This window comes from Varroa jacobsoni, unplaced genomic scaffold, assembly GCF_002532875.2.
Source record: "Varroa jacobsoni isolate VJ856 unplaced genomic scaffold, vjacob_1.0 scaffold_1386, whole genome shotgun sequence".
In the NCBI taxonomy this organism is placed as follows: domain Eukaryota; kingdom Metazoa; phylum Arthropoda; class Arachnida; order Mesostigmata; family Varroidae; genus Varroa; species Varroa jacobsoni.
In genome coordinates, this window is record NW_019214288.1 from 364,950 (window position 1) to 378,534 (window position 13,585).

Below are 13,585 nucleotides of genomic sequence, written 5' to 3' on the forward strand. Positions count from 1 at the left end.
ACGATTCTAAGCTTCGGTTCGTTTCGAACAACCACAGACACACACATACGAATAAGGATACAGAACCGTATGCTATGTTTCTGTAGTACCTACAGGGCCTGGTGTCGCCATTGCTAATGTAGACAGCATAGAACAACGTCTTTTCATTTTCTCTTTGTATGTCATGTCTGGGAACGTCATGCGTCGAGTTAAGCGTACACTGGTCGGTTAGTGAAAGCTTCCCAGTTTTTGTCTATCCGACACAAATTCCTGATAGGCGGCGGTGACGCCGAGCGTTTTCGTGCGAATTAGATTGGTTAAACCAGAGTTTGTGCTTCTTATTTTTGCATCTTCTATATAAACTGGATTTTGTTGTCTTACTGCCGTCGTAAGCAGTGATATGCCAAACAACTGTGGAGATGAATCGCTTTTTGTTACTGTTTTAGGCAGTCACGTTCGGAAATACGTGTGCTGATCCTGCAGCTGCGCGTTACGATCAGTGACGGGTTTGAGCAGTCGTAAAAAACTATAGCAAAGGCACTATGAACCCAATTTGGCATAGGTGTGATTGCAATATCGAATAGCAACATTTTTTCCATTACATCGGAATCAGTCACTTTGACGAAAGAAAAATTATATTTAGAAGTGGTTTTTCTTTAGGCTTGATTAACGCTGCTAGCCTTAAAGGTGTGGGGGGAAGGGGGGCAAACGGAGTATAGCGGCATTTATCCATGCTAAACATTACTGAAGAATATTGCCAATAAGGAGAATTCTAGATTATATGGACAGCCACATTATAAACAAAGATAATAACCATTGGTGTTGCCTATCTGCATGTACCTTATAGCAGCAATCTTTAATCCTAAACTGTTCTATTTTTGCTAGCAATGCAAATTGATGCGCACTTTTCTTAGTCTTTCTACTTTTATATTATATATACACACATAGAGACACGTAAGATAAATAGCTGACCATAAGCAATTAAAACAATTTTTATTTATATAGAAGTACTATTGGCCATAGGACTTGTTCATCCCCATAAATATTTCTCGCGTGTTCTCCTTTCTCATGCCATTGAACCATTCTAAAACTATTCTCTGCCAGGTGAAGTCATCCTATTGGCCTCTGACATTGTCTTCTTCATTGGCTGCAGGTCGGCCGTGAATCGCAGGTGACGGAATACACTATCCTGTGCTCTGGATCTGTCGCGCCTTCCGGTAAACTGAACTAAATGGCCAAGCTATAAAGGAATCTCAGTCAAGCCTTTCCGCTCAGACACAGTTGACGCGTTCTACCTGTTCTGCCACTCCTTGCCCGCACTCTTTTTCCGCTGTCCTCGGACTGACTTTATCCATATTGATTGCCGCGACATCTTTGTTGGTTCCTGAAACACACATGGCGGAGTCATGTTGATGTCGACCGAGCGACAAGTTTCCTTTTAAGGTGGCGCCACCTACCTTCCTTCCGTCCGTCCGTCCGTCCGTCCGTCCGTCTGTCTGTCTGTCTGTCTGTCTGTCTGTCTGTCCGTTCGGTGGCCAGTGCGACATCGTTGCTTGGCGCCATGGCTCCTATTGGCCAATCCGCAGACATTAGGTTTATTATTACCGACTGCTCATGGCCAGTGTCTGCCTTATCCATATATTGCTATCGAATTGTTTGGAATGGTAAGAGCAACAGAATGAATTGACAGTGTGACTACATTTCGTCCTTTATAACTATCGACTTGCTGTCCCATGGTGATGGCTGTTATGACCACCAGTGGGTTTGGAGCGCCTGTTGTTCGTTGTGTTGCTACTGCTGTACCCCCTTTTACTTAGCACGGTGGAGGGCAAAAAAGCAGCAGTGGCAGAAACAGCCCTGCTGCTGTTTCAACACTGTGTCGTCAAGCAGATAAACCAGCGGTCCGACGAATGGAAATATCCAACGAAAAAAGAGCGTCTAGATAGTCAGACGTTGCTCTATTGCGCCCATAAAACGTGCTACTCCCTTAAGTAAGTGCATACGGGGTGCATATAGGTACGTTAACCAGACGATACGCATACGAAGTTTTCATAATCTATATTATATTGTTATAGAATATATGTACAGCAGTTCTAAGACAGCATGTGGCATTTGTTCACACTGGAATATGGATTATTATTGTTCTAGAATGCTTTACATTATGATTTTGTACACGAAAGCCAATCTTTACATGATGCAGGTACGCGAAAAGGAACGTCGACGATGGCATCTGTTAGACCAAGTCGTTACATCGTTTTACAGATAATATCAAACCCCATGGCAAATACATGTAAATAAGCAATATCACAGTACGCTAAGCGTATTTGCCCAGTAGCTAGTATCATCGACCCGAAGGTTAAAGAAGATTTCGAATGGTAATTGTACAGCAAGAATAGAGAGCTTTGTTAGATTCATCAGTGCCTATGATCCTACCGGGTAATTCCAGCATCAGAAAGACGCGTCAGTTCGTTGAGCAATAAGTATATAATTATCTTTCTGGTTTTCAGCTTGTCATATGTGACATGCCCAGTCACATGACTGACTGATTGATCTATCCGCCATCTACTAAACAGATTTATTGATGACCGTCACTACTTGCACCTATTCCGGTTTTGTGATTAAGGTCGGAAGTAAGGCTGACAATAGTGAGGCTACTTTTTCTGCCCTCGCTGCAGTGAAGAACGAAAAAGTAAAAACGCTACAGGAAGAGAAAGGCCCATGAAATGATGTTACTGTTATGGAGGTTGAACAGGCAGGTTTCTTACGGCTCTTGCACTATCTCCCGCGATGCTGGCTGTCCAAGCGCTTTCTCCTCGTAACGGCCAGAAAGGCCTTCTTCTTCTATCACCGGATCCACCGTTGCCTCGATTCGATGGGCCCGGCGCCCACGCGAACCGTATGCGGCCACAACGAGTGGTAATGCAATTATATCTCGGAAGTTCGGCCGCTGCAGCCACACGAACACTGCTGCTGCCGCCAGCGGCATCGCCGCAGCCGGCACTGTCGTGCAGCACGAGCGCTCGCGGCAATGGTGGGACTCGGATTTGCCAGCGGCACCGGCAGATTTGCAGGCGGCACATACCGTCAAAGCCTTCCAGATCTCCACATAATTGACTTTGAAGGAACACAGGGAAAGGGATAAAGGACAAAGGAGAAGTAGCGCTAGTACCGGTGGTAAAGGCCTAACGGAGTTAGTCAGCGACGAAAGAGAGGCTGACAAAAGAGATCAAGTGTCTTGGGGCTCCAAACCAGCTTACACTAAAGGGATAGAATAAGATAAACAAAGAGAATGAAGCTTCTGCCACGAGAAAATCCACGCAAGGTTGCTTGGCGAAACTATTCCGTTAGCAATTGCAGCGACCACAGCTAACGTTAGAAGATTGTACCCAAAAGCTACCAGTCTGTTTGCATTATCCTGCATCTCTCTGTCCTACGTGTCGTATAATCACAGAAATAGGGATCCATAAACGTTCATACGCATCTACATACACTGCCCGTGCTCTTCCGAGCTACCGCCAGTGGCTGACGAACTTTGTACTTTGCTTATCGTGTTTACTGTAGCTACGTTCTTACCAATGTTTTGTGAAACTGTGGCAACTATATATTGGTACAAGAGGATGGACGCCCGTCAAACGTTAGCAACTTCAGTCATTTGTGTTTGCTGTTCGCATAATTTAACTATTTTCTCGTTATTAGCCTCCTCGACCCAAATCACTTCGACGATTATTCTTTGCCCCCCCCATCTATGGAGTCACTAGTTTCTTTAATGCGGACTAAGCTGCAAAAAAACAATATCAAATGGATGATATGACATCCTACCGTAGCTGACTTGCCCCTCAGACAGGATTATTGCGTTAAGGATCATTAAACTACTTACTTAAGTCGGATATCAGTCGCCACACAAAGCAGACGGCAAAAAAGAGCAAGACCTAAGCTTCTTTCCACTTCGCTACTTTACATGGTTTCGCCTTATTGCAATATTTTGTCTTGCTTATCATATAAATATTTATATCGTACAAATCGAGCTACATATTTTTTCTAACCCAAATAGCCCTTGCGGAAAGCATGCACAGAGGAAAATGGAAATCAAATTGCGATTTCCTGCTAACTATCATTTAAAAAATAAATCCATCCTCTGTTTTCCATCTAGATACTTCTTGATTTTACTTTTTTCCCAAGAACGACATCAGGGAAGTGATGTTGGTACAGATATCTTTATTAGACGGTTAAGTCATTTTCCCCCTTTAATTAAAATCGCCAGCCATGTAAGTAAACACTGTTTCCGTTAGAAAAGCAATGGGGCACTTAAAGATAGGCCGACATATTAGATACATTTGTCCCTCCCAGTGGTGCGGAGTCAGAAAAGAGAAATAGTCGCTGTCGTCTTCGGCGTCGTTTCTGGCCTGCTTCTATCTGCCGCTATTCTTGAAGTACGTTCTTTTAACTATCTTTATAAAAAAAAAGACTGCGCTATATGTCGTAGGTATGCGGCGTACAGAGTTTCTCGTGCACGTAATACCCTAGTAGCAAACATAAGACGCCGTGCTGAACGAAGCAAACGAGAATGAACCGTGCTCATCATGTAATAAGTAAGAATGTTCATCTCCTCTGTTTCTTTCTCTGCGTAAGACACTGAGAATCCTTGCTTCGTCGTCCTTGCCATTAGGCATGACGGGTCTAACAATAGATCTACTAAGCTTCTGGTCCATGGCCGGTAGCAACCTGCAGGTAATTATCCCGAACAGGAGAACATGAACAAAAATGGGTACATGAGAGAATTGGAGACATGGTGTTATTCTTGGTGTCGCAAAAGCGACGACGCGTCCTCGGCTCATGATGGCAAATGATGATAGACCTTACATGCTGAAGTCCTACTGCCTGACTCTGGTTTACTTAGCAACTGTGCTAAGTTGCCCTTGAGTACGACCATCGTGTTCAGGAATACAAAAAATCTTAATGACTCGAGGAGGCTAGTAAATTATAGTTGCATTAGCCCAACGATCGATGATTGTTACCAGCTCGCTGCTGAACGCCAAATATTCAATGAGCTCGCGTTTTTTTCTGTAACAATATAATCAAAAGTTGCTCAAGGCACGACTTGACAGCCTGCGAGCTTTTTGAGTAAAACTAGGAGAGATAACCGCTAGGCCACGGGCTTTTCAGCAACAACACTTGTCTGTCGAGAACGTCTGGAGCTGTAAAGAGAGAGGCGAATCGTTGAACATCACTTCCGTCTCTGTGCGTGACTGTATAGCCTAGATAGGTTATGCCGGAAGGTCCTTTCCCCAGTAAGGCTGCTATTACTGGCAGGTCATTTAAAATTCGGACGAATGCGTAAGGTCGAACCAAGTCGTCACCGCCATCGTTTCCACAGAGCTCCAGTGAAAAGGAGAAGCAGAGTGATATTCTGTTGGGCTGATGGGTGATCGAAAAGATCTTATCAAAGCATAGTAGCTAGCCTAGAGGTCGGGTTGGTCGGTCGTTTCCCCTTAGAAGATCAGTCGGAGCTGGCATCCTCCAACAAAAAGCGAATGGTAGTCCGAACCCAAAGATGCTACTGCAGTACTTTCCCTTTCACTTGCCTCCTATCTGCCCTATCCGTCCAGTTGCCCGCTCGTCTGTTCCTGTTCGGCGTTCAAAGGCGAACTATGACAGACGGCCAACGGAAGCGCCACCCTTTCGTTCAACGTTGCTTTCTGAATGAAAAGAAAACGACTCTAACGACGTAGGGCCAACCAACGATGGACATCTGAGTTCTATTGGAGAGCTGACATAGATACGAATTCAAAGGATGCAACCCCGATTGGCAATGGGGTAGGGCGTTGTGAGTTTGAGGGGCTAGAAAACGACGGTAAAAGGAAGGAAAAAAAGAATGGAACACGCCAGTAGTCGGTACAAACGAGTGATGGAGATGCGATGTGCTCAACGTGAAAAGCACTTGCAGTAGTTACAGCTGACACTGCTTGAGATTCACGTCAGGCAGGCGGCCATGATTCCAGCATTTCAGGTTAGGCGTCTAAAGGCACAAGTCAGTTGGCTAACTGGCCAAGCAGCGGGGCCAAAACGCACCGTTTTCTCGTCGGCGGTACTGCTGCAACTTTGCTTCATCAGCTTCTGCTGCATTACGGAAAAGGGGAAGACAGGCTATTACGGGTACTTCCCACTGATCGGTTGCGCTGAATTGCACCGCTGGGACCTACAAAGCTAAAGCTTGCCAACAATCCCCTACCAGTATTTTATTACTAGTACATACTGCCACACCATAGTTCTGATGCAGTAGCCGAGGGGAAGTATAGTAAAGTCTGCTGCTGGCTATAGATCTCTAGTGATCTTACTATCACACATTGACAATCTCCGCTTAACGCGCGCATGACTCAGCACTAACTAGCGAACAAACAGCTAGCAAAGGGTGGCCAACGTAAGAGTCCCTCATTTCTTGTCACTCCTAATCGATCATCTCCTCTGAAAAGCCAGAAGCGTATGCTGCATGTTACGCTTGCTCTTTTTGCTTAAAATCAATATTTTGGGATGATGAGAAATAAGTATGGATTGCATGTCGTAAGAAGACGTAACTATTATTACTGCTTAGTGAGACCAGCAGATGTCGCAGTGAAAATGGTAGGGAGTAAAAAACTAAAAAAAAAAGACCAAGAGGATTTTCCCATACGTTTACTTATTAGGACATGTAGTACCACTTATCCTGCCTTGATCCCGTGTTCTGTGTGTTTTTGTAATTCCATTACCACTTTCATTTGGGTTTGTCTTTTCTGTTTAAGAAACTCTATTGATCGTTAACTATATATTGTACAACATCAGGAGATCCTAATCATATGTTAGGAGGTCTACACGCAGAACACAAAAAAGCATGATGTGTTGAGCGAGCTTCTCGTCCTTCTGTTGCTTTCAGTTGGTTTCATAGTACATGCGTCTTGTCTCGACAAAGTTTCTAACTTTCGGTCCTTCCTGACGCAGCAGGCTCAATTCGGAAAGAATGACGGAAGGGATTTGGGAGTAGCGGTAGCAATGTATACGTCCAGTTATCACTATCTGTAGCTACTTGCGTATATCAGTGCCGATGGCCTCAAAAGCGGAGTAAGAGCAGTTCAAAAGCATTGAGGATGACGGCAAGCGTCATTCACGATCAGGATCCCCACAGTTCTCATGACTTTTTTCCCATATCTTTCTTTTCTCGACTATCATATCCCGTTCTCTGTCAATTAAACAACATTGGTAGCATCACGCAGGAGTCGCGCTACTACACAATAGAGCCCAGCCCACCCCACCACCCCCACACATACGCGTACGCACAAAGCAGCTCAAAGTAAGCCTTTACTTTGGCTATAGACTAGTGTGCTGATACAATCCGGTTGTGCCTCTGTTGCTTTGCTTTTTCTTCGTGTGACTATTTCATCTCTTCTCCTGGCCCCTTCTACCCATTCTCTTGTCTCCTTACTACCCCTCAGCAGTGGTACTCGCTATCCATGCCCGCTTTTTGCCAGACTAATTCGCACGGGACAGACATCAACAGCGGTACCGGCTACAAAAGACGTTCGCTGTTGTCCGCGCTGGTCTGTTTTTATCTTCCGTTTGTAGGCCAGTTTGTCCATCCCTCCGTCGGCCGTCTTCTTTACAGATCCGAGATCTATGGACGGAGAGCCACCATTTGTTATGAGAGATATTTTTATTGCATTTTTGGGCCATCCAGATGCCATCGAAGGCCGGTTGGCTGTTCTACGTGCCTTGCTCAGCTACAATGCCTATCGAAAAGCTTCCGTCCCAACCAATGTCCGTATCGCTCGTGTCAGACCTTATAGCTGGCCCTCTTAGCTGACAGCGGGGTTGTATCATACTATCTTCGACGACTGGTCCAGATGCTAATGGTAGTGGCTCCAACCAATTCTGCCAAAGAATCATTCAGCAACATTCGAGTCGAGCCACTTGCACCTGTATCTCATGCACTCTAATTTTTGATGACTTCTTGTCGCCCTCTACCATCTGTTTTCTTTTTGACACGCGCTCGTACGACCGCTGCCGCTATCAATTCCTTAGCAAGTGATAATCTAAATTGGGTTCTTTTGTGTTTCGTGTATTGCTAAACATTGCAACCGTCGAACTGATATTACTTGTCCATTATCCAATTACCAGTTATCGTTCGTTAATTAGTTAGTAGTTTCTTAACCTTTCGATTAAATGGAATTGTTCAGTTGCTGGCCCGTAGCAGTAACATTGCGAATTGGTCAGCTGGTACCGAGGCAACGATTGGTTAAATTATTAAATTATGTCCCTTAGAAGCCGAACTTCACTCTATGTAAATGTTTCAGTAATAAGTTAGCTATTGTAAGTATTAAACCGTCTATCTTGTAAGAGTAGTGCTTAAATTATTAAAGCGAGGAAATCACAACTCTACAGTTTCCCGTACTTCTGAATTCAGTGCATTGATAAAATTAACTGTCTGATCTCAATTGTTATAGGTATTTTTGACTCTCCTCTGTAGTTTGTGTTTTCGGCCGCTGCAGTAGTGCTAAAAGCCAAAGGCTCCTCTTTCGCCTATAGGTGCCATTGTGTGTGGCAAAAACAAACGTATAGCAGGTATTAAATATGCTCCTTTTTTACTGAAAATAGCCATCGTGAAATCAAAAAGCAATGCCGTACGTCATGTAGGGACAAAATAGTGTTTTAGAATAGTATTTAGAAGTATAAACGAAGGAAAACCGAAGTTGAATATAAGCCATCCTACAAAGCCCGACACACGTAATACACCTGCAGGTCGTACGTTTTGTTGACCTCATCATGTGTTCTATCTCAAGAGCGCCACATCAACCCTATGCTTAATTAGAAAGGGTGCAAGTATTGGGGTTCTTGCACCAGCTAAATATCCTTAGACGAACTAATGGGTAACATTCTTTTTCTCACTTGGTTCCTGTAGAATGGATACATAAGAACTTTACCTTGACATTTGCCCCAGCTTCTATTCAGATAATTTAATTAAGCAGGTCACACTTGGAGATATTTTTAGGTGCCACGGATTCAAGCCCATCCTGCTAAATCCGTACTAAATGATGCTACCGATAAACTCAATTTAAATGCTGCTATGCTACATTACTGTTGCTATGTTGGTCTTTCTATTGAAAATTATCTTTTTCCTGCCAGGCCGCACAACCTATCAGTTACTCGAGCAAGCGAACGCTGGTTAGATCGCGAACCAATCAAAGAAGGTAATGACATTTCAATGCGTTCAGGGAAACGAAAGCGTTTACGTATTTCTGATGCTATATTACAGATACGGCACGAAGCAGCCCTAAGGGATATCCAATGCATTAATAGATTAATACAGTAGCTTTCGTTATAACGTACCTACAATACTGTGTACGATACCACGATGCAATTGTAGGGATGTAATATGGCCCATTGTAAAAGCAGATCGCCTTTAGTAAGGGTCTATACCGTCCGACAATCGTTGATCGACCTATGTACCTTTTCAAGTAACGCTAACTTAGTTAATTATTATTACTTAATTTTAATAATTAATTAATAGAAATTAAATGAAGTACTTATGTCAATGAAATGATTTAATCAAGTAACTTTACAATTTAATTGATTTATTCAGTTAACAAGAATTCAACGTCGCCAATCCTCGAACGGTTTCGACGTCTGAACGGTTTTGCATCCTTTCGGCTGACTAGCGGCTGTGCGTCGTGTCCGGTCCTAGCGCAATAGAGCTGCAGTCCATCGCCATAGTAGGCAACAAGCGCGATAGTATTTCTCATGTTGTAAAGGACTAAGCCATAAATCGCGCATATTGGCAAACGTCGAAGGTTTTTATTCCCTAACTGCGTCCAAACTGATCGCTGTTCATTATTTACGCTCCCGATCGTGGTACTCAGCTATTGCTACCACCCACTCTGGACTTAGCTTCTTGCTGCTGCTACTGCTGCTGGGAAGCATCAAGGGCTGCTGGCAGTACCTACCAGGCGCCTATTTGCGTCTATTATCGTACTACATACGAAACGCGTGCCCTTCATAAAGTGTTCACGGTCCGAATCTGGCAACTTCGTGTAGTAGATGGCCGCTTGCTCCTTGTACAATAAACATTTGGCCTACAAAATATGTAAAGCTTTTTTCTGTTGATATTAATACTTCGCAGCTGAGTTTTCCGTTCCGTCCCTTGGTTTAGCGCCTATGACCACGTGGACAACTTTATAACGCTACCTCTGGTGCTAACGATAGCTTCAAAAATAGCCTACTTTCTACGGCGATCTGGCCGGTGACTTGTGTATTTTCGGTCTGCTTCTCCGACGGTCAGTCGTTCTCCAGCTTTCGGGTTCCATCGCCTGCACAACTATTGTCGGGCGCAGGCTTCATTGCTGCCAACAACTCGTGAAGAGGCTGACACTATTCGTCTCTAGGGCTTTTACTCCTATTCCCGTGAGTATTACCCAGTGAGTAACGTATTTGCCTGCTTAATTCAGGGATACGTTGTGATCTAGGTTCGAACCCGGGCATAAGAACACTTCGCTTTGTACCGGGAACCAGTCCTTTAGCGGAATGTCGACCTCCCATCGAAATGTAAAAAAGGTTTTCATCCCTGACCGTGGCCGAAGTATCAGTTTTTTTTTGTTTACGTTCCTGACTCTATTCGATCAACCGCGCGTAAGGTTTTTAAAAAAAAATTACTGATAAGGTCAATTCTTTTGCGTCAACTTGATGTAATATTAGGCTGATTCGGCTGTCGCCGATGGCATTGCTTTTTTTTCAGTCGCGAGCTTCGTTGAAAAATATTTAGAAGCTATCTAGATTCAGATGGATAATACTCCTCCCCGGCGTCGTCATCTTGTAGTAGAAGAAACAGTTATTTATTAACTTTCAGATCTCAGGGAAAGTGTCACCTGATAAAATATTTTGGCTGAAAAGAGAAGACTTTGCACCTCGAGTATTGAACATCCGTCATTTGTGCGCCCAATCTCGTGAGTGAAGGCGATCGCTATCGAGCGGGTGATATTCGCTCTTTTCATCTGCCTCAATCTTCACGTTTGAGTTTGGATCTTGTTGTGCTGGATGATGGCAGAGAAATGACTAAGTAAATGAGTGATCTACGTTTTATGCATACTTCTGCCCGGTCTAAAAATATCAGGTCAATGTAAGCCACATTGCAAAGAGTAGGCCAGCGCTACTTGGGACGTAAAACTCAAAATATTAAATTTTTGGCCTGTAAATTATTAGACTGACTGTGTGTGGTTCTCACAGATATTACTTCACAGCTGTGATGTGGTCAAACACATTTGTTATTTACAAGATTTTGCTTTTCAAACAGTTCAGCTTTTTTTAACTTTTTGTGTACACCGCATGCTATACCATACAAAAACTTAATAGTACTTCAAAACAAGCAGCACCTTTCTCATCTTTAGTAGACTTCGAGGAGGCCTGATAGAAATAAACAAGCGAATGAAGCGAAGGCTGCTACCTATGTGTCCGAAAATCTACAATAGAGTACGTACTTTTTGTACTCTTTGCGTCAGCCCAATACATTTGGCGCTATAATAGGCGAATCATTCAAATTATAGCTACGCTTATGGTACAAATTATAACGGAGCTTCATGAAGAGGATTACCTGTAAAAAAAACTGCAGACGAAATTTACTGGTGTTAATTAGTTTCCGCTACTGTTTTTGGGTTAGAAGGGAGGAATTTAAGCCCAATTCAGAGGTAATCAGGTGAAATCCAAGACCGCCAGTTAATCCGGCCAGCATCAAAAAAAAAAGAGCCAATGCTGATGGTTAAGATAATTCACCGAGTTATTATAGTCCTTTGATTCGATAAAATAAGTGTATAAAGAATAGTAAATATCAGTAAATTAGACATTTGCCATTTGCGTTGTAATATCTCGCAATATTTGTAGTTAGGATCCAAGCATCACCAGAGGGTTGCACTATTTCGAAAAGAAGTTCGGTTCCACTTCCAACTCCTGCGGGGCTCCTTTTTCATTTCTTAACTAAAGCTAGCCTCGCTCGGGCCACGTGTTGCTTTTAGTTACCAAAAATATGAGTCGCCCAGTGTTCAAGCTATATTACTTAGGCCAAAGAAACAGATTGCTAATTCGGCCTTTCGTTTCGGAACGTTTTATATGGATTTAAAAATATGGCGTTTATTTTTTCCCTATTCATCACGATTTGTTCGAAAAAGTCTATAAAAATTGCGCATTGCGGCCCGTTCTAAATCTATATTGGTTTTTATAACTAGTCCTGTTTTTACCTAGAAATTTAATTACTTGTCTAAGCAGGACTTTCTCCAATAGCCTACAGAAGGTATTAGACGTTACTATTAGCCAAAGGTTATCAAGAATAAGGTCGTGACTTTTGTGAACAGATGTTCTGTAAAAACCTTCGAGAAAAAATCCTTCGTCATTTATTTTGGTTCGTCTAAATGTGCCCTTCTTTACTGTAGTGTGTTATACCGTAAAGTGTTTTTCATTTTATTGGTTTAGTCCATGCCACAGTTTCCTAGCTACAGTATATAAACATCCCATCAGGCGTATTTGGTCTAATTTTTATATGTTCAAGGTTATTAAGATTAAATCTATCCTGAAATATTGTCTGCTTTGATGCTTTGAGCTAGATTATCTATTATTGTTTCTAAGTAAATTACGCTTTTTTTGTAATTTAGCGTTTTAATCAAAGGTACTTTTATGAGCTGGCTCAATGAAACTATTCGTTACCTACCGTACTTTCATAAGACACTGTCCAGTTAAAATGTACGGGGTTTTACACTTTATTTAAAAAAAAAAAAAGCATTTGTTTAGCCACTACGGCGTTTGTCTTCTTAACATCTCTATGATTACAATTGCGTAATCTGCGTTCTTTTCCATTACCACTCTCTGATCCTCAATAAAATAAACTCTATGGAAAACGTGCTCAAGTAGCACATCGTTCTTCAGTTTCATAATTTTGAATTGATTACGCGCCGGCCTTTGGAATGTCATTGGGTCTGGATAGGTTCATAAAGTCGTTCTGGGTAGCAATAAACTAATCGTTCCGACTATGAAGAGGCCGCTCCTAATAAGCACACAATGGTTTTGCATACGTCAGGTTTACATAGTTTCGAATCTAGCCCTCTATCCTTTTGGCTCGCCATGCACTCTTCGTGTATCAATAAAAAAGCAGCTAGCGCAATGCAAAAGGCAACATACCTTACCACCTGTCGTTCTTGTTTGTAGTAGGCACAGCTGGTTCGTTGGCCACGTCGCCGCCGCCGCCGCCGCTGCCCCTGCCGCCGCCATATCTGATTTGCCTTTCATGCCGTAGGACGACGTGCTGTTATTATGGCGTAGACTTCGCTACCGACTGCTCTTTGTGCTGGCAGCCAAACATCTAGGAGGAATGTCTTTGTCCTCGTGGACGAGGCGGTTCCGTGTGCTACGGCACATGAGAGCCGACGAGATTGAGTTTGCGATAAACCCCAAACGTTACACGATAAAAGCGGAAGCACTGGTTGGCTAGCTCGTCTCCGACAAATAAAGAGAAAGCAAAATGAATGGGCGTTGTGAGACGGTTTGTGGTGCGAGGAGACCAACTGCATTGACGCGTTTATAAAGCGGTGACGTCATAGCAACG

General features: G+C 43.2%; 1 protein-coding gene across 3 annotated transcripts; it reads right to left on the minus strand.

Moving 5' to 3' along the window:
* Positions 1-939: 939 nt before the first annotated feature.
* On the minus strand, positions 940-13,491 carry LOC111269459 (uncharacterized). Of its 3 annotated transcripts, XM_086972104.1 has the most exons (4): positions 13,162-13,488; positions 11,475-11,599; positions 1,437-1,547; positions 940-1,363 (listed from the first exon to the last, which is right to left on the minus strand). In XM_086972104.1, the coding sequence occupies exons 2-4, from the start codon at positions 11,503-11,505 to the stop codon at positions 1,251-1,253; spliced, it is 255 nt and encodes an 84-aa protein (XP_086828230.1). In that variant the 5' UTR covers positions 11,506-11,599; positions 13,162-13,488; the 3' UTR covers positions 940-1,250. The 3 variants fall into 3 exon arrangements, with proteins under 3 accessions (XP_086828230.1, XP_022704806.1, XP_022704805.1); XM_022849071.2 differs by lacking the exon at positions 11,475-11,599 and having other exon boundaries at positions 13,162-13,491; XM_022849070.2 differs by lacking the exon at positions 11,475-11,599 and having other exon boundaries at positions 13,167-13,487.
* Between the last annotated feature and the right edge of the window lie 94 nt (positions 13,492-13,585).

Excerpts from the sequence above, each read along its gene's own strand:
- LOC111269459 (XM_022849070.2), bottom strand. The coding sequence starts at position 13,269 with ATGAAAGGCAAATCAGATATGGCGGCGGCAGGGGCAGCGGCGGCGGCG. Across the intron at positions 1,548-13,166 it reads ACAAACAAGAACGACAGGTG|GAGCCATGGCGCCAAGCAAC; the intron begins GTAAGGTATGTT and ends ATTGGCCAATAG. Across the intron at positions 1,364-1,436 it reads GACGGACGGACGGAAGGAAG|GAACCAACAAAGATGTCGCG; the intron begins GTAGGTGGCGCC and ends TGTGTGTTTCAG.